This window comes from Lepus europaeus, chromosome 8 (assembly GCF_033115175.1).
Source record: "Lepus europaeus isolate LE1 chromosome 8, mLepTim1.pri, whole genome shotgun sequence".
NCBI classification, from domain to species: domain Eukaryota; kingdom Metazoa; phylum Chordata; class Mammalia; order Lagomorpha; family Leporidae; genus Lepus; species Lepus europaeus.
The window spans coordinates 90,351,056-90,369,981 of NC_084834.1; the positions used below are offsets into that span (position 1 = coordinate 90,351,056).

The window sequence follows — 18,926 nt, forward strand, 5'->3', positions numbered from 1 at the left end:
GAGAACCGCTGGTCTAAGTTAGAAGTTGCAGCTCCAGAATCATATTTAACTGGGTCCCAATCCTTACTCCACCTCTTAGCAGTTATGAAACTTGCAGAGCTTTACCAAACTTCTCTATTCCTTGAGTTCCTCATCTGTACAGGGCAGGTTATAATGATACCTACCTCCAGTATATTTCCTGAAGATGAAATAAATTGATATATAAACCCTTTAATTTGGTCTGTGGAATACAGTATGTGCTTAATAAATTCAAACTGCTAGGGGCTGGCATTGTGGTGTAGTGGATAAAGCTTCTATCAGCAATGCCAGCATCCCCCTATGGGTATTTTTGGTTCATGTCCAGCTGCTCCACTTCTGATTCAGCTCCCTGCAAACAGCCTGGGAAAAGCAGCAGTGTTTGGGCTCCTGCCACCCATGTGGGAGACCTGGGTGAAACTCCTGGCTTCTGGCTTTGGCCTGGCCCAGCCCCATCTGGGGAGAGAACCAGCTGATGGAAGGTCTCTATCTGTCTCTCCTTCTCTCTCTGTAACTCTGACTTTCAAATAAATACATCTTTTATAATAAATAAATAAATTCAAACCACTATTTATTTATATAACTACTAATTAAAAAGCCATTTCATATATATGCTCTCTCATTTCATCTTTGTATGTGAATGTGTGAGGGGAGGGTGGGTTGGGTATTTATTTTCATCTCTTTTTCCAGATAAGGAAATTTTAGCGTAGAGAGGGTAAGTAGCATTGCCTGAGATCAGTCACACATACATAGCATAGGGTTTGCCCTTTAAATCATTGTTATATGTGAAGTACATTCCCATCGCCTGCAACCCTCACTACCATCCATCTCTAGGACTTTGATTAGTGTACACTGAAACCCTGTATCCATTAAACAGTAACTTCTCATGCTATTTATTCTCAGGCTCCAGCCACCACCATTTTGCTTCCTGTGTCTATGTATGTGACTACCCTAGGTACCTCTGATAAATGGGAACATATAACATTTATGCTTTTGTGTCTGGCTTATTTCACATAACAATGTCTTTGAGGCTCATCCACTTTGTGCCATGAATCAGACTTCCCATATAAAAGGCTGAATAATATTTTACTCTGTGCATACAGCGTATTTTGTTTGTTCATCTGTTGATGACATGGGTGTTAGGGCTGTTGGAATTTGCTATAGAATGAATGTGTGCTGTCAAAATTCGTAATGTTGAAATCCTAACCCCCAAGGGGATATTGGGGTGGTTAGAGCATGAAGGCTCTGCCATGGGATTAACATCCTTGTAAAAGATAGCACTGAGAGTATCTTTTGTAAGGACATTATCTTTTACAAGCACATTCATGTAAGATTACAACGCCAAGACAGCCATCTATAATCCAGAAAGCCAGAGCACATCAAACATGTTATCTGCTGGTATCCTGACCTTGGACTTCACAGCCTCCAGACCTGTGAGATAAGCCCTCCAGGTGTGGTATTTGTTACAGCAGCCTGAACTATGAAGTTACACCATTTTTAAGGCTTGTGACTGCTGGGCTATTGCTCTTTGCCATATGCTCACAAAGGCAACTGAATGCTCTATTAACTATAAAATTTCCCCAAACTCAAGAGGTTTTCAAGAAGTGGGCATCACATGTAAAATGATTAGCAAGTAAGATGTTGTTGCTGAGCTTTCATGAATAAATAAATCAAATATCTAAGCTTGATTGATCCATATTTTAGGTTTCTTTTAGAATATCTATTCTTTCTTATCTGTCCTTAAAGTTTTTTTTTTTCACAGAAAGGTATCAATAGGCCATTAATGGATGCAATATCTGTAGAATTAATTCTAGAGGTGAAATTTCATGCTGAAACATGGTACACAACTGCTTGGATGACCTGTGCTAACCTTGGCTAGCACTTGGCATTGCCTCAAAAACTCGAGGAGTGCCAGACACATCAGAACACGTGAACATAACCTGCCTTATCTCTGGCAGTCCCATTAACACCACACACACAGCTCTTCCCTGGAGCCCCGTGCAGAGGGTGTCTCTTTCCTGGGACTAGACGAGGACTGAGCCGGAGGAGGAAGAGGAGAGGCAAAGCCATGAACATCATCTTGGACATCCTCCTGCTTGTGGTCATCATCATCTACTCCTACTTGGAGTCCTTGGTGAAGTTTTTCATTCCTCAAAGAAGAAAATCTGTGGCTGGGGAGATTGTTCTCATTACCGGAGCTGGGCATGGAATAGGCAGGCTGACTGCCTATGAATTTGCAAAAAGGAAAAGCAGACTGGTTCTATGGGATATTAATAAGGTAACGGCAACTCCTGTCAATCTTTAAAGTCACAGTGTTAGACATATTTTAAACATTTGACTTAACATCTGCATATCCTTATATTTTTCTTTTTCAAAATTTGATATTAGCTTTACTCTACATATGCATCAAGTTGGTTAGGTGATGAGAATGTAACTGAAAGCTAAGCAGGGATTTTTATGCCATGGTATGTAGGCTGATAAAGACTCAGGATCCTGGTTATTTCCAAGCTGCTTGAATTGGGCAGGTCGCATAATTTGGCTCAGCCTCAGTTTTTTTTTTTTTTTTTTAAAGATTTAACGGTTTGAAAGGCGCACGCACATACACATACACACACAGCTTTCATCTGCTGATTCAACCCCAACGGCCACGACAGCCAGGGCTGCGTATGGTCAAAACTAGGAGATAGAAATTCAATCTGATATCCTATACAGGTGACAGGGACAGTGACAGCTGTCACTGCTTCCTCTCAGGTGCACATAAGCAGAAAGCTGGAATTGGGGATAGGGCTGGGAGTTCGTCCCAGGCACTCTGGTGTGGAATGTGGGTGTCCCAAGCAGCAGCTTAACCACTAAGCCAAGCACTTAGCTAAGGTAGCGGCTAGGAGGCAGCAGGTTATGGCTTAAGTAGATGGGTCCTGCCACCTACATGTGAGACCTGGATTGAGTTCCTGGCTCCCTTGAATGTGGGCAGTGAATCAGGGGAAGGAATCATTAGGGCAATTCTATGTTAGGAAAGAGGTCTTATGCTGAAAGGAAGTTGCTTTGTCTCCCTGTCCTGCAATTGTGTGTAAGGTTGGTACACAAACTTTGCCCATTTTCACTCCATGTATGTGAAGAGTAAACTATTATAGTCCCTGGAGCAGAGGCATACTCCTCCTGTGAAAAGCTTTCTCAAATAACGATCCTTTTTCCTCTTATTCTTCTTCCCTCCTAGAGGGACAAATTGGCAAAAGGTGGCAGCTAACAGCAGACCGTTTTCAATCACCACGAGCTTCAAAGTGGTACCTGTTTATATCTTTGCTGCTCAGCAAATATATAAGCAGATGACTGAGTTTTCCTTTCTTCCCGTGATCAAATATCTCCTTCCATAGCAGCATAAAGAACAACATCTGGCTCTCACCGTGGCTTAACAGGCTAATCCTCCGCCTTGAGGCGCCGGCACACCGGGTTCTAGTCCCGGTTGGGGCGCTGGATTCTATCCCGGTTGCCCCTCTTCCAGGCCAGCTCTCTGCTATGGCCCAGGAAGGCAGTGGAGGATCGCCCAAGAGCTTGGGCCCTGCACCCGCATGGGAGACCAGGAGAAGCACCTGGCTCCTGGCTTCGGATCAGCACGATGCGCCGGCCGCAGTGGCCATTGGAGGGTGAACCAACGGCAAAAAGGAAGACCTTTCTCTCTGTCTCTCCCTCACTATCCACTCTGCCTGTCAAAAAAGAAAAAAGAACATCTTTCAAGAATCTTCTTCAAGCCTACAAAAATAGCTGACTGTAGAGAAACTCCATAGTGGAGAAGAACCCCAAACCAAGATGAAAAACTGGGAAAACATGAGGGCTTTTGTTGTTGTTGTTGTTTTGCCTTGATGCCAACACAAGGGACCTCAAAAAGTTTGTGGGAAATAGGGTTAAAAGACAAGTTTATTTTGGTGCAAAAATGTTTGAAATCCATGCATAAGAAGTGTCTTAAAATTCATAAAAAACACTGAATGGATTTAAAAAAAATTTTTTTTGCACTGAAATAAGTAAATATTAGCTTTTGATTTCATTTCCCACAGACTTTTTTGATGTACCCTCTGTAACCAAGGATGTAGGATTTAGGCAAACAGGGTACACCAGAACACCAGCAGAGAGTCTGTACCAGTTTCTAAGTGCATGATCTTTTGAGTTTGTTTTGCTCCAGAAAGCTTCCCTTGCAACATTGTGCTCAGAAGAAGCCAGACCACCACAGACAAGGAACTGATAGAGGCTGCGAGAAACTAATTTGAGTCAGATTTTTTTTAAAATATAATGGACTGGGATGTATACTGCAAGCAGGAAGGCTCCTCTGCCACATTTTCTATATACTAGCAACCCCCTTAACTCTTGCTATAAAAGCCCTAGCAAACTTCTTCTCAAGGAGAGCATTTCTTTTCAGGAACTGTACCTCCTCACTCCTTTCTTTACTTGTTACAGGTAAACAAAGCTTTCCTCTGCACAGCTTCCTCTTAAGACTGACCATTTGACAATACCCCAAGAGAAGAGATCCCTTGTGTTGGCTAACACCTGTGAGCACTCCAGGCAGAAAAGCCAGGCACAATCTCCTTGCATGTTGGACAAGTAGCCTCTTGGAAGAAATTTTCTTACAAATAAAGGGGTATTTTGGACATGAGCTTTATTTTTTTAATCATTTCAAACATATTTGCTCTTCTTTTTTAACTAAAGATTTACTTATTTAATTGAAAGGTAGAGTTTCTCCAGGTGGCTGCAAGGGCTGGGTCTGGGCCAGCCCAAAGCTAGGAGCCTGGAATTCCATCCAGGCCTCCCACATGAGGGCAGGGGCTATCTTCTGCTGCCTTCCTAGGTGCATTAGCAGGGAACTGGATCAGAAGTGGAGCAGCTGGGACTCCAACCAGCACCCATATGGGATGCCAGCATCACTGGCGATGGTTTAACAACACTGGCCCCTGGACAGTGTTGCTTTCTCCTTCAATCTCTCTGAATTTGTTTTTTCCAATTACAGCACGGTGTTGAGGAAACCGCAGCTCAATGCCGAAAACTTGGGGTCACCGTGCATGCATCTGTGGTGGACTGCAGTAACAGAGAAGAGATTTACAGTTCCATAAGTCAGGTGAGACTGCACATCCCCAATCTTCACAGATTTTATACCCTCCACCACTGACATGGAAAATACAAAAGTTCTTTAGGACTGCCTGAGTCCAATCAGATTTTAGGTGCTGCTAAATGAAGTGGTTATGTGGCCAAGGAAGGAAATAGACTCAGCTCTGCTCGTCACTGTTCTGTCATATAATCTGCCCATTTCATTCTTTTTTTTTATTTTAAAGATTTTATTTATTTATTTGAGAGGCAAAGTTAGAGAGAGAGGGAAAGACAGAGAGGTCTTCCATCTGCTGATTCACTCCCTAAATGGCGGTAACAGCTGTAGCTGGGCCGATTTGAAGCCAGGCGCTTCCTCTGGGTCACCCATCTGAGTGCAGTGGCCAAAGCACTTGGGCCATCTTCTGCTGCTTTCCCAGGCCATAAGCAGTGAGCTGGATCAGAGGAGGAGCTGCCGGGACATGAACCAGTGCCCATATGAGATGGTGGCACAGTGCTGTCCCCACCCCATTCCCCCGCCCCCTCCATTTCATTCTAATTCGAACTTTAAGTCCTGGCTCAGTATGACTGACAAAGGATTTATTAGCAGGGGAAATCGGTCATTCTCTACTTTCACTTTAGTCCGGTTACTTTTGCAGCAATTCCTTATTTTTTTTTTCACTTAAATATTTCTTTTGTGAAATTTTATATATTTTGGTGTTAATCTAATCTTCTGTGGGAAGTACAATATTTATCATTGTTATAGCAATATTCTACAAGTAAGTACTAAGTACAATGATCCAAAGACTCCAATAAGCCATCACATTCCTTAACTTAATCCCTACAATAACCTTATTAATATCATTTTACAGATGAGTAAATTAAGGCTCAATGAAGTTAAGCTGGATGAAGGTCATTGTAGCTAGTACATAGTAGAAGTAAGATTACTCGAACAACACTTAAGAAATATTTGACCAGAATTTTTATATCAGTTGGTCAATGTAAGTGTTTTCACTTTATTGATATGCCTTCAAAATCCATGATGTACTAGGTACTGAAATGTAGATGTTAAATTAAAAAAAAATAAACCATCTTTATGACAGTTTTTCCTTGGCAATCACTGCTCTTTCCTGCTTGGCCCCTGAGAGACTTTGGTTAGTAAAGAATATAATCCCTGGGTGATAGCAGCCTCAAAACTTTCAGTTTGTGTAACACACCCAGTCAATGTGTTCTTTGCATTTTAAAAGGTAAAGAAAGAAGTAGGTGATATAACCATCGTGGTGAATAATGCTGGGGCAGTATATCCAGCCGATCTTCTTAGTACCAAGGATGAAGAGATTACCAAAACGTTCGAAGTCAACATCCTAGGACATTTTTGGGTGAGTGTGAGTCAGACACATTTCTGATTTCTGCATGTCTGACACCTCTTAAGACACAGGAAGTTCATATTAGAACTTACATACTTCTTGGTGGGAAACTGGCCAGATGTCGGCCTTAAATCAAGACTCATCAAATTTGTTTGAGTCAAAGAGCCATGGAGTCCCTGTCAGAAGGCCACACAATTCAAGAGGACTCAACACACCAGAGTGCAAGCCACTTGGTCTAATTCTTCACCAGGATCTACCTCAAAGTCTGGTTATGTTCCAGGTTGACAACAAATATTTACAGAGGCTCTTGTTATGGGTTGTGGACATCTTTTCAAAGCTTTAGAGGAAATATGTACAATGTACATTCACTGGTGACTTCACTCCAAAGGACATCAGAAGTAACTACTCAGATGTGTGTGGGAGTTGATGGGACTCTGAGACAAGTTCTAGATGCTGGAACTTAGAGGGCTATACAGACCTCTTTGTAATTGGTTACTTTTGTGGGGGGCAGAAATATACATTTCAAAAGCCTTTTACAGAGCATTTAAAAATGATTTATTTATTTGAAATGTAGAGTTACAGAGAGAGGTAGAGACTGAAAGATCTTCCATCTTTCTTGGGTTCACTCCCCAAATGACCTCAATGGTCAGGGCTTAGCCAAATCCAGGAGTCTAGAACTCCATCTAGATCTCTCACATGGATACAGAGGCCCAAGCTCCTGGGTCATCTGCTGCTTCTTTCCCATGTGCCTTAGCAGGGAGCTGGATGGAAAGTGGGAGTAGCTGGGATTTGAACAAGTGTTCATACTGGATGCTGGCATTGCAGGCAGTAGCTTAATCCACTGTGCCAAAATGCCAGCTCCTTATAGCATTTATTCAAATGCCTCAATATTGCATAAAACTTAAGGAAAATCTGGATTCTGGAAAAGGGAAGAAAAAAAGAAATGTGTCCCATTATCTTACCTAACTCCTTACACATGCTAATTTGAATTAGTTATCATAGTCACAAACATGTAGAGGCCTCATATATTAGTGACTGTGCTTTGGTATCACTTAGTGGTTTAAAGCAACACTAAATGTGTGTTATCCTGTTTGTCTCTGTGAGTCAGGATTTTGGAGATTGCTTGGGTTGACCATTCTGGATCTATGATTTTGTATTGGATCTATAGCATGGGTCCATAAAAGTCTCATAAAATATGATTTGTATTTATCACAAAATAGGAAAGAAAAAGACTTTTTATCTCCTGTGACACAACATGTAACCCATGATGTTAACAATAGGGAGATACCAAGCGTGCCCGCGAGGATAATTGTTGTCGGTTAGTGTCAAAGTCTTAGGTTATTCCAAGATTCTGTCACAAGATTTCAGATCTTCTAATTACAATGATAAAGCCTCAACCCAAGAAAAGTATATACCAGATAATTACAGGGGATTCTTTCAGTTCTGAAAATTCTGAATTTCTCCCTTAATAATATTGTTTTTAGGACATATTCAAAAGAGGAGGAAGGAGGAGGACTAAGATGGGTTCATGGCATGCAGCAAACACTGCACAGTGCACAATGCCCCTGAAACCAAACTTTTATCTTTTTATTCCTATCATTTGTATATTTGTATAGAAGTATTTAGGAGATGTTTGCAAGTGTTTCATTTTATTGTGAAATTCTCTCAACCATCATTCTGTCTTAATAAAATTATCTCAGGTGGAAATCTAATGCCTGTGTCAATGTTTCTCTTCTTTCTGCAATGATCTTTCAGATCACAAAAGCACTTCTTCCATCAATGATGAAGAAAAACCATGGCCACATCGTCACAGTGGCATCAGTGTGTGGCCATGGAGTGATTCCTTATCTCATTCCTTATTGGTAAGCCTTGCCAGAAATACTATGTATTTCTGTACTTATTTGGGTTTGTTAGACTTCAGAAGCAAAAATAACAGAGTAATTTGGCTTTATAGAATATTTATAACAGTTGGAATACATTTATTAAAAGGTTTATTTATTATTTATTTGGAAGTCAGAGTTACACAGAGAGAGGCAGAGAGAGAGAGAGAGAGAGAGAGAGAGAGAGAGAGAAAGAGAAAGAGAAATAGGTCTTCCATCCACTGATTCACTCCCCAAATGGCCACAACAGCTGGAGCTGGGCTGATCCGAAGCCAGGAGCCAGGAGCTTCTTCCAGGTCTCCTGCATGGGTACAGGGGCCAAAGGACTTGTGCCATCTTCTACTGCTTTCCCAGGCCATACCAGAGAGTTGGATTGGAAATGGAGCAGCCAGGGCTCAAACCGGTGTCCATATGGGATGCCTGCACTGCAGGTGGTGGCTTTACCTCCCACGCCACAGCGCCGGCCCCTAGAATACATTTTCAAAAATAACTTCTCCTAAAACAAGAATGTTGAATCCCATTAAGTTTCAAATAGTTTTATATTTCTGAAAATTCTTCTGTAGAGCAATGAAACAAAACAGTAATGCCAAATGTATTTCTATTGTAACCTGGAATGAGTGAATGTTGACAAAAGAAATAGGAATAGGAGAGGGGTAGGGTGACGGGAGTATAGGTGGAACGGTGGGTACAGTGGGAAGAATTGCTATGTTCCTGAAGTTGTCCTTATGAAATTCCTGAAGTTTGTTGTCCTTAAACAAAAGGTTTCGGGATGGGAGGACGAGAAACAGGAAGCCCACAGAAGCAAAATACAGAGAAGTTAAAAAGAACACACAGCTGCATCATGGTCTGGGTGCCTAAGATAAGCCAATCAGAGTGGGCCCTGGGATCCAAACGTTTTCCAGCATATGCATGCCATGAAAGTTTGTGTGCGTGTGTGTGTGTGCTTGTGTGTGCTTGTTTGTGTGTGTGTGTGTGAGAGAGAGAGAGAGAGAAGAGAGTAAAGCCTCTACCAGGTTAAAAGATACGGATACTAGAGGTGAGAGGCCCTAAGGATATACTATTTGCAAAATATCCCTTTTTTGGAAACTCTTCTAATGGTATCTCATTTCCTTATTTCTGCTTTGTATCAACCTCATAGCAAAATTTAACTGTCAACACTTGAGCATCAGTGGGTGGGCAGTTAGTTGGTTTGTTATTGACTTGTATACACATGTTCAAGGTTAAATTTAGTCATGAGGATAAATGGGCACGTTATTTTTGCTGCTGAATGCAGTCACAAATGCAGTTAAATCTCACTGTGAGTGAGGGTGCAAAACACCTACTTCAAGTTGTCTCTGTCATCTAACAACACAAATGGGAATTTCACAGATAATTTCACTTGCTATTTTCCTAACATTTAGAAATGTGAGAAATCCAATGTGTAATCCCCCCCTCCTTTTTTTCCCTTCTCCTTTAAGGACACAATTAGACTTAACTTATTGTAACTGTCACTTGGGTCAAAAATACAACTTATATGGAGCCCTAAAGTTACTATGTGTGTGCTATTTTATTTAATCCACAAGGCAGCCTGTATTTTATTATCTGCATTTTAAAGATCAGAAAAATAGGAAGGTAAGTTGTGTGCTGAAGTTTGTGCACACACACACACACATAGTCACTCTGTGCTCAAATCCTTATGATGAGATTTAGGAGCCAGATGAACCACCAGTGTTAGGAGAGAAACTGTCAACTCAGTAATGAAGAGAGAGAAGAAAAACTAGCTTTATAATATTTCAAATATATTTTTCCTTATTCCTATCTTTAAAAAATAAAAACAGCAGTAAAAACCTGGTTAGAAAACTGAAGATTGACAGTACAATCTTATGTGTAAGATGAGAGGAGCATTAAGCCAGCCAATAAAGTCATTATTGTTCTTTTGTTATCATTGCTATTTTAAAAACTCGGTATGTTTAGAATGTCATAGAATAGGAATGACCATTTATCCTCTCAGAAAAACCACTAGTCTGGGGTAACTATTTGGCACAGATGCTAAGATTCTGTCCAGGATACCTGAATCCTATATTGGGATGTCTAGGTTCAAGTCCTGGCTCTACTTTTGAGTCCAGCTTCCTGATAATGGGCATTCTGGGTGGCAGCAGGTGATGGCTCAAGTATGCAGGTTCCTACTACCTACTTGAAGGACCTGGACAGAATTCTGAGCTCCTGGCTATGGACTCACCCCACCCTCACTGTTGTAGGCATCAGGGAATGAACCAGTAGATGGGAGATTTGCTTCTTCTCTCTCTCTCTCTCTCTCTCTCTCTCACACACACACACACACACACACACACACACACACACACGCACACACACACACCATGTGTCCCATTCAAATAAAGAAAAATTTTTCTGGCCGTTGCAGCCATCTGGAGAGTGAACCAGTGGATGGAAGACCTCTCTCTCTCTCTCTCTCCCTCTCTCTCTCTCTCTCTCTCTCTCTCTCACACACACACACACACACACACGCACACACACACACCATGTGTCCCATTCAAATAAAGAAAAATTTTTCTGGCCGTTGCAGCCATCTGGAGAGTGAACCAGTGGATGGAAGACCTCTCTCTCTCTCTCTCTCCCTCTCTCTCTCTCCCGCCCCTCCCTCTCTCTCTCTCTCTCTCTCTCTCACACACACACACACACACACACACACACCATGTGTCCCATTCAAATAAAGAAAAATTTTTCTGGCCATTGCAGCCATCTGGAGAGTGAACCAGTGGATGGAAGACCTCTCTCTCTCTCTCTCCCTCTCTCTCTCTCTCTCTCCCCCCTCTCTCTCTCTCACACACACACACATGCACACACACACGCACACACACACACCATGTGTCCCATTCAAATAAAGAAAAATTTTTCTGGCCGTTGCAGCCATCTGGAGAGTGAACCAGTGGATGGAAGACCTCTCTCTCTCTCTCTCTTTCTGCCTCTCTCTCTCTCTCTGCCTCTCCTCTCTCTGTGTAACTGTGACTTTCAAGTAAAATAAATAAATCTTAAAAAAAGAAAAGGGAAATCACAAGTGGATAATTTGGGGGTCTTTACTTGCTTTCAAAGCAAACAATGCAGCCTTCTCAGAAGGCTGAGGACTAGGTTCCAGCAGTTTCTTAGCTAATCATGCTTCATACAATTCTCTTACAGTTCCAGCAAATTTGCTGCTGTTGGCTTTCACAGAGCTCTGACATCAGAACTTGAAACCTTGGGAAAAACTGGGATCAAAACATCATGTCTCTGCCCAGTTTTCGTGAATACGGGGTTCACCAAAAACCCAAGCACGAGGTGAGTCAAAATTAAATTATGGTGGGAATGTGGTATAAGAAATTGCTGTGAAAACCATATGAAAAAACTGTAGGTGGGGCAGCTGACTGAACAGAAAAAAGGGGAAAAAAAGGTACTTGTTCTTGTGCTTGTGTTGGCTTTATGTTGTCACTTGGAAACCAAATGAAAGGGGAAAAACACATTAGGGACTGGCAAGAGCAATCTGCTACTGAGGAGCTAGGCAACTGGTTACTTATTTTTCCTGGGAAAAGTTCATGCACACTCAGATGCCAAAAGTGAGTAGGCATGTTATGGGGTGGGCTGAAGAAGTACATAAGGGAACAACCAGCAGCTTTCATGCTGACAGCCACACCCCCAAGATGAATGGTGTCTAAGATCCGCCCCCCCCCCCCTGCAGTAGTTCATCCTCCTTAGAGTTTAAGGAAAGGTGAGGGTAGATGCCTCTTTTATATCTTCCACAGCACTGGCCACAGTGCTAACGTACAGTAGTCTAGCATTTTGCACACTTGCCCGATCCTCAGAATCACTACTTAGGCTTCCATGCAGAGCAAATGTTCAGAGGTACTTCCTTTTCCAAAACATACCAGATGAGTCCAGAGGCAAGTTTGGAAAACATTAATATGCTAAATATAACCACGTGCCTTTGGTCATTGCTACCACTCTGTCCTTTAAAAAGGCAAATGTTTCTACAAGCAGCAGTAAATTGAGCCCCTTGCTCCTTAGGGTGAATTTCTGCAAGAACTTGGTCTCTGATGAGAGTGGACTTGAGAGAAGAGAGGAGACATTGGTCCTGAAAGAGGATGAGAAAAGCAGAAATAAGGGGACAAGGGTCCTAAAATTCAGCAATCTGCCTCACAAATGAGTGTCAGTCCTAGTATATACCATGCTGCAAGATTCCAAGGGACACTAACCTCACCAATCAGAAACCAATTTGTGGGGCCGTCGCTATGGCACAGTAGGTAAAGGCACCCACTCCTGAGGTATCAGCATCCCACACGGTTGAGGGTTTGAGTCCCGGCCATTCCACTTTTGATCCTGCTCCCTGCTGATGGCCTGGGAAGGCAGCAAATGATTACCCAAGTGCTTGGGCCTCTGCACCCACGTCAGGGACCTGGAGGAAGCTCCTGCCTCCTGGCTTCAGATTGGTCCATTGCAGCCATTTGGAGAACGAACCAGCAGATGGAAGAACCTGCACTCGCTCTCTCTCTCTTCCTCTTTCTCCCTCCCTCAAAAAGAAAACAACAAATAAAAAAGAAACCAATTTGTGACTAGGAGACATATTTGTTAAAAGAACTAACAAATTCTCTTTTGAACTCACCCTCCTTTGAGACTATTGACTCAAACTCTGAGTTATCTGTGATGTCCCTGCAGCCAGGGTCACCTCCCCACCCCACGCCTGGAGTCCTTAATGGTATCGGACAATAAAAATATAGGATATGGTATTTAAGTAAATGTTGTGGTACCATTGTGACACCATGCCATCATCTTAAGATAGAAAATTGGTCTCCCCCAAAAATCTGCTGGGTAAGATTCAGACTTCATGCATAAGAAGCTTTGCCAAGAGGACCCTGCCCCTGGTGGGGAAGGTACAATAGGTGAGGGGGGTAAGGACAATGTTACCCTGGGTAGAGTGTGTGTCTGGAGGCATCCTGAGGAATAGACAGATTCAGCCACTGTTGAAGATTTGGGGTTAGTTTCTGGATTCTGAATTTCCTCAGAAGGACCTAAGGCATTGAAATGCTCATGTCATGCTTGGCCCAGAGACTGGGTTCATGGGTCCAGGCAGGTGGAACCAGGAACAGAAGAGGTAGGACCAATAATTGAGGAAAGAGATGATTTGTATCACTCTTGGCTGGCTTCTGGTCAACGCCATCAGCACCTCAATCACTTAATAATCTGCAGTAAACTACAGCACATCTCTGGCTCTGGCGACTTCACTTGTCTAACCACTGACTGTTTAGCCATGCCTAATTATATTAACTTTGATTCATCTTAAATCCTTCACTGGATAAATTCAAATGCTAGTTTTCTGTCACGATCTTGCACCAGTGGGCAGTTCTACACTGGGGTTGTGGTTACGACTATTTCACAGGCACACGATCTTCAGTGTAAGGAAGGGCACACCTCCAGTTGTAATAATAGACTGTGCTTATCTGCAGTTCTCATTCAACTGCAAGATAAGCAAGTCAGAGGTGAATCTCAAAAACGAAATACCCTCAAAACAACCCAGCTTTATGGAATACTGCTACAAGAAAGAAAGGATCCTTTAGAATATTCTCCTTATATCCAACAGGTCTCAAGATGCCAAATGTCTCCTTCCCGTCCTCTGATTAATCCTGCTCACTCTTCATTCTTGCCTGATGCCTCCACTCCTTACCATCTAATGCCACTCCACCATCCTCACTGAATGACCTAACAAACACTCCTACTGGATGTGAAAGTTCAAACTCGTGATAACAAAACATCCACATGGGATGTGAGGAATGGGGGAAGGTGGCATTTGTCCAGCAAATTCTGGAACAACTTAAATCCAAAATTTTCAAAATCAGAGCCAGAAATCAATCTTCCATCTGCTGGTTTACTACCCAAATGCCTGCAATAGCTTGGGCTGGACCTAGGATTCAACCTGGGTCTCCTACAGAGGTAGCAGGAACCCAAGTATTTTAGCAATTACCTGCTGCCTTCCAGGGTAGGCATTAGCAGCTGAGACTTGAACCCTAAAACTGTGATATGCAGCCCACTCCTAAATTGTAATTCTAAATTTGGTAAAAGATGGGTTATTTTCCCACCTTTATTAAGAAAATTTTAAAAATTAAATAAAGATAAATATTTTTTTCTTTTTAATCACAGATTATGGCCTGTTTTGGAGACAGATGTAGTTGCAAGAAGTCTAATAGATGGAGTACTTACCAATAAGAAAATGATTTTTGTCCCATCATATATCAATATCTCACTAATTCTGGAAAAGTAAGTATAGCACTGAACACTTAAAATACTAAAACACCTAAAGAGCTGTTGCTATATGGAGAGTGTCAGTTTTAAAATTTGCCATGGAAATTGCATTTCTGGGGACAACAGTTACATATTCTGTGTTATTACCTTATTTTTTCAAAAAATTACTCATTTTCTCTAGTATATCTACCCTGTTTGCCCAGTCTTTGCTCAAAATGATTCTAATGGGAGGAAAGACCATATAAAAAGAACACAATGTAATGAAATAGCTAATAATAAAGGCTCTTTTTTAGCTGCACCATTAAATATAGATTAGAGGTTTTTGGAAAAACCCAGCTAGTCTTACTCTGGGCAGAGGTTGTCTAGTTGGTCTAGATTCTAGTAAGTTTCAAGAAAGTTTACCTTTGCCTAGGTGATAAGTTCCTTATGTAATTGCAATATAGAATATATAGCTGTTTATATAACAGTCTTTATTGGGAAAAGTGAGATTTCAGAAAATACCAATGTCTTGCCAGTTTAAGGGTACAGAACTTTGAGTTACTGTGCAAGATTATTTTTTTCATGCTGTCATTTGTAATATGTTTTTGTGGGAATCCTTGGGATTAAAGTTTTGGTTTAAAAAAGGCTCTTTTTTAAAGTCTTCTGGAATTTTGATTGGGATTGCACTGAATCCATGGATCAACTTGCAAAATTTTGATACAGTAACAATATTAACTCTTCAATAACACAGTATGTCTTTCTTTTTTATCTTCTTTAAAAATTGTAAGCAATATTTTATAGTTTTTTGATGTTCAAGTCTTGCATGTCTTTAGTAAGATTTATCCCAAAGTATTTTATGGTTTTGATGCTATTGAAAAGGCCATTAAGGATTATGTCCCGTGAATGAATGTACTGCTTTTTCAATTTGAAATGATCTAGTTTGTTCTGAGTAGCAGTCTTTGCTAGAAATCTACTTTGTCTGAAATTAACAATCACTGTAGCTTCTTTAGATTGTTATCCTAGTATATCTGGTTCCATCTTTGTATTTTTAACCTTTTTCCTTAATAGTGTATTGTAGTATGTTTCTTACAGGCAGTATATAGTTGAGCCTTGTTTTTTCTGTGTTTTTTTTTTTTAATTCGAATTTGATAATCTCTGCCTTTCAATTGGTGTGGTTAGACCATGTACTTTAATATGAGTATGTACATCAGTATATTTAAAGATCATCTTGTTTTTTATTTGTTCCTGTCTGTTCTTTCTTCCTTTTTCTGCTTTCTGTGGGTTAACTATTGTCATGTTTTTGTTTGATTTCCTTTGTTGGCACATCAACTATTACTTTAGGATTCATGATATGCATCTTTATGTCACCACTGTCTACTTTCCTATGCTATTATACCACTTCATGCATAGTCCAGGAACCTTAGAGCACTTCCATTCTCCCCTCCCAGGCCTTTTGCTGTTGTTGTCATTGACTTTATTTTCATATGTTACAAACCCCACACTCTAGCTACTCTTTTTTGTTTTGAAGTAGTTAAAAGGCCCCCACAAGCTCTCTTCTTAGCCTTGTCCTTCTGCCATCCCAGCTCTCCCCTGCCCCTTTGGGCGTGCCCCCATCTTCCAGCACTCCATCCCCAAGAGAGAGAAGAAAGTCCTGCATTAGTCAACAGTATTGAATGATTTTCCACATGACTTTGTGGAGCATGTCACTTCTACCCCCTTGTAGTCACTGCTGCTCTCTCCTTTTCATCTGGCCTCTCACGTCCTGCCCATCACAGTCAGTCATCGTTTTGAAGCGTTCCCCCTCTCAGCTGAACAGTAAGCTCCTCAAATGCAGTAGCTATGTTTAAGCTATGTTTAACCTCGGTGTAGACTGCGTGCTACATGTTCAGTAAATACTTGCAGAGAGGTGAAGTGATGGACAGAGCGGGTTCTGGTGGTGTCACTTTGTGAGCTCTTAGCATCAGGATGGATCATTTCAGCAGTGAGCTCAGAGCTTCAGCTTTAGATTGTTACTGATAGATGACCTCATGTATGATTTGCTAATACAAGTTGACAGGGTGAGAAGAGTGGTATATGTCAGTGTTTTCCATATATTTGCATTTATTTTGACATGGGGCGGTGATGAGACATAATATAGGTTAAGCTGTTGCCTGCAATGCCAGCATCCCATATGGGCGAAGGTTCAAGCCCTGGTTGCTGCTATTCTGATCCAGCTGCCTGCTAATGTGCCTGGGATAGCAGTGAAAGATAACGCAAGTCCTTGGGCCCCTGCACCCATGTGGGAGACCAGATAAAGCTTCTGGCTCCTGGCTTTGGCCTGACTGAAGGTAAAGTTATATATAGAGAGAGAAAAGGAGAGACAGGAGAGAGAAGGAGAGAGAGAGAGAGAGAGCGAAAGAGAGAGAGGTCTTCCATCTGCTGGTTCACTCACCAGATGGCCGCAACGGCCACAGCTAGGTCAGGCCAAAGCCAGAAGCCAGGAACTCCATCCAGGTCTCCCATGTGGGTGGTAGGGGCCCAAGCATTTGGGCCATCTTCCTCTGCTTTTCCCAGGCCATTAGCAAGGAGCTAGACCAGAAGTGGAGCAGCCAGGACTCGAACCAGCCCCAATATGGGATGCTGGAGCTGTGGGCAGTGGCTTAACCGATATACAACACTGGCCCCATGAAAGAAATCTTTAAAAAAATAAAATAAAAAAGACCCACATACAAGAGAGGAGTTGGAGGCCGGTGCCGCGCCTCACTAGGCTAATCCTACGCCTGCGGCTCTGGCACCCTGGGTTCTAGTCCCGGTTGGGGCACCGGATTCTGTCCTGGTTGCCCCTTTTCCAGTCCAGCTCTCTGCTCTGGCCCGGGAGTGCAGTGGAGGATGGCCCAAGTGCTTGCACCCTGCACCTGCATGGGAGACCAGGAGGAAGCACCTGGCTCCTGGCTTCAGGTCGACGCAGCATGCCAGCCGTAGCAGCCATTTGGGGGGGGGAGGTGAACCAACGGAAAAGGAAGACCTTTCTCTCTGTCTCTCTCTCTCACGGTCTAACTCTGCCTGTCAAAAAAAAAGAGGAGAAGGTATATGTTCTAGCAGTTCAGAGTACCTGGGTTTGATGCCCAGCTCTGGTTCCTGGTCCCAGCTTCTGGCCAATGCAGATTCTGCGAGGTAGCAATAATGATTCAAATAATTTGATCCTTACCACCCATGTAGGAGGCCAGAATTGAGTTCCTGGCTCCCAGATTCAGTCCCAGGCCAAACCCAGCCTCTGTGGGAATTTGGGGAGTAAATCAGTATATGGGCGCTATCTATCTATCATCTGTCTTCATTTTCAGTTTAAAGAGATGTGATAGAGACAGGGAGAGAGAGAGGACAGAGCAGGGCAGCGATGGAGAGGGAGAGAGGCAGGCAAAGGAAGAATGGAGGAAAATTAAATGCAAGCCAGGTAACAGGGCACTTTAACTGACAACCATAAAGGACTCTTGTACCAAGGATTTTAAATTGAGAAGTGTTCATCTCATCTTTTCTACAGGTTTCTTCCTGAACGTGTCTTGGCGGCTATCAGTCGTATACAGAACATTCAATTTGAAGCAGTGGTTGGCCACAAAATGAAAACAAAATGATGTGTGTTACAGACGTACACACGATAATGATGTGAAGCTATGTTTAGAAGCTAAGGGTTTCAAAGCTTTCATTCATCTTTTTTCAGCATTGTCAATTCTTAAACACCAGTTTGGCACTAGTAGCAATCAAATGAGCAAGATTAAATTCTTGTCTTTCTATTTCTCAAAACTGGAGATTTATGAGAAATAAATTTGTATCATTTATACATAACTCCTAATGCAGTCTGTGGTACTTTTGTGGCAGCAAAATGAACTAAGTGTCTGAGTCAAATGGAAAGTTAAATGAATGTGCTTTTGTTTGCAAAGTTGAGGAAATACGTTATAAAATAAATCACCATGTATAGAATTGCTAAGTGGGAGAGTAAGGGCATTAAAATTTTGGACAAGACACTCCCAAAATATCTCCCTCAAAATCTTTGTGATGATACTCTGATAATGAGTTTCAATATTGCTCTGAGTTTTTTTCTCTGTGGGAAAATTAAATTTTTGTCTTGCTCATTGGCATTTAACTTGGAAAGGAATACTTTTTCCCTCATATCTTTCCTATGGTATTCAGTATTTCTCACAGCACAATGGTAAATAATGAGGTCATTTTATTTACCTAACTTGGTGAACCAAATATTTACACAGGTTTGCAATTGTGAAATTTCAACATCTGTTCTGCACTTTAAAAAGTCCTTGAACGTATTTGATTTTGGTTTTACTTTATTGGGTAATTATACACCAGCAACTAAAAAATATCATGA

The 18,926-nt window shown here is 41.8% G+C and overlaps 1 protein-coding gene across 1 annotated transcript; it reads left to right on the forward strand.

Moving 5' to 3' along the window:
• The first annotated feature begins 1,972 nt into the window (after window positions 1–1,972).
• HSD17B13 (hydroxysteroid 17-beta dehydrogenase 13) lies at window positions 1,973–18,391 on the forward strand. Its single transcript, XM_062199892.1, has 7 exons — window positions 1,973–2,293; window positions 5,009–5,116; window positions 6,330–6,461; window positions 8,205–8,311; window positions 11,504–11,641; window positions 14,492–14,608; window positions 18,090–18,391. The coding sequence occupies exons 1-7, from the start codon at window positions 2,084–2,086 to the stop codon at window positions 18,178–18,180; spliced, it is 903 nt and encodes a 300-aa protein (XP_062055876.1). The 5' UTR covers window positions 1,973–2,083; the 3' UTR covers window positions 18,181–18,391.
• Window positions 18,392–18,926: the final 535 nt, after the last annotated feature.

What these genes read in the sequence shown, in the direction of transcription:
- HSD17B13 (XM_062199892.1), top strand. Translation starts at nt 2,084, where the DNA reads ATGAACATCATCTTGGACATCCTCCTGCTTGTGGTCATCATCATCTAC. An exon ending in TTCTATGGGATATTAATAAG is followed by an intron (nt 2,294 to 5,008) that starts GTAACGGCAACT and finishes TTCCAATTACAG; the next exon opens with CACGGTGTTGAGGAAACCGC. An exon ending in ACCAAAAACCCAAGCACGAG is followed by an intron (nt 11,642 to 14,491) that starts GTGAGTCAAAAT and finishes TTTTAATCACAG; the next exon opens with ATTATGGCCTGTTTTGGAGA.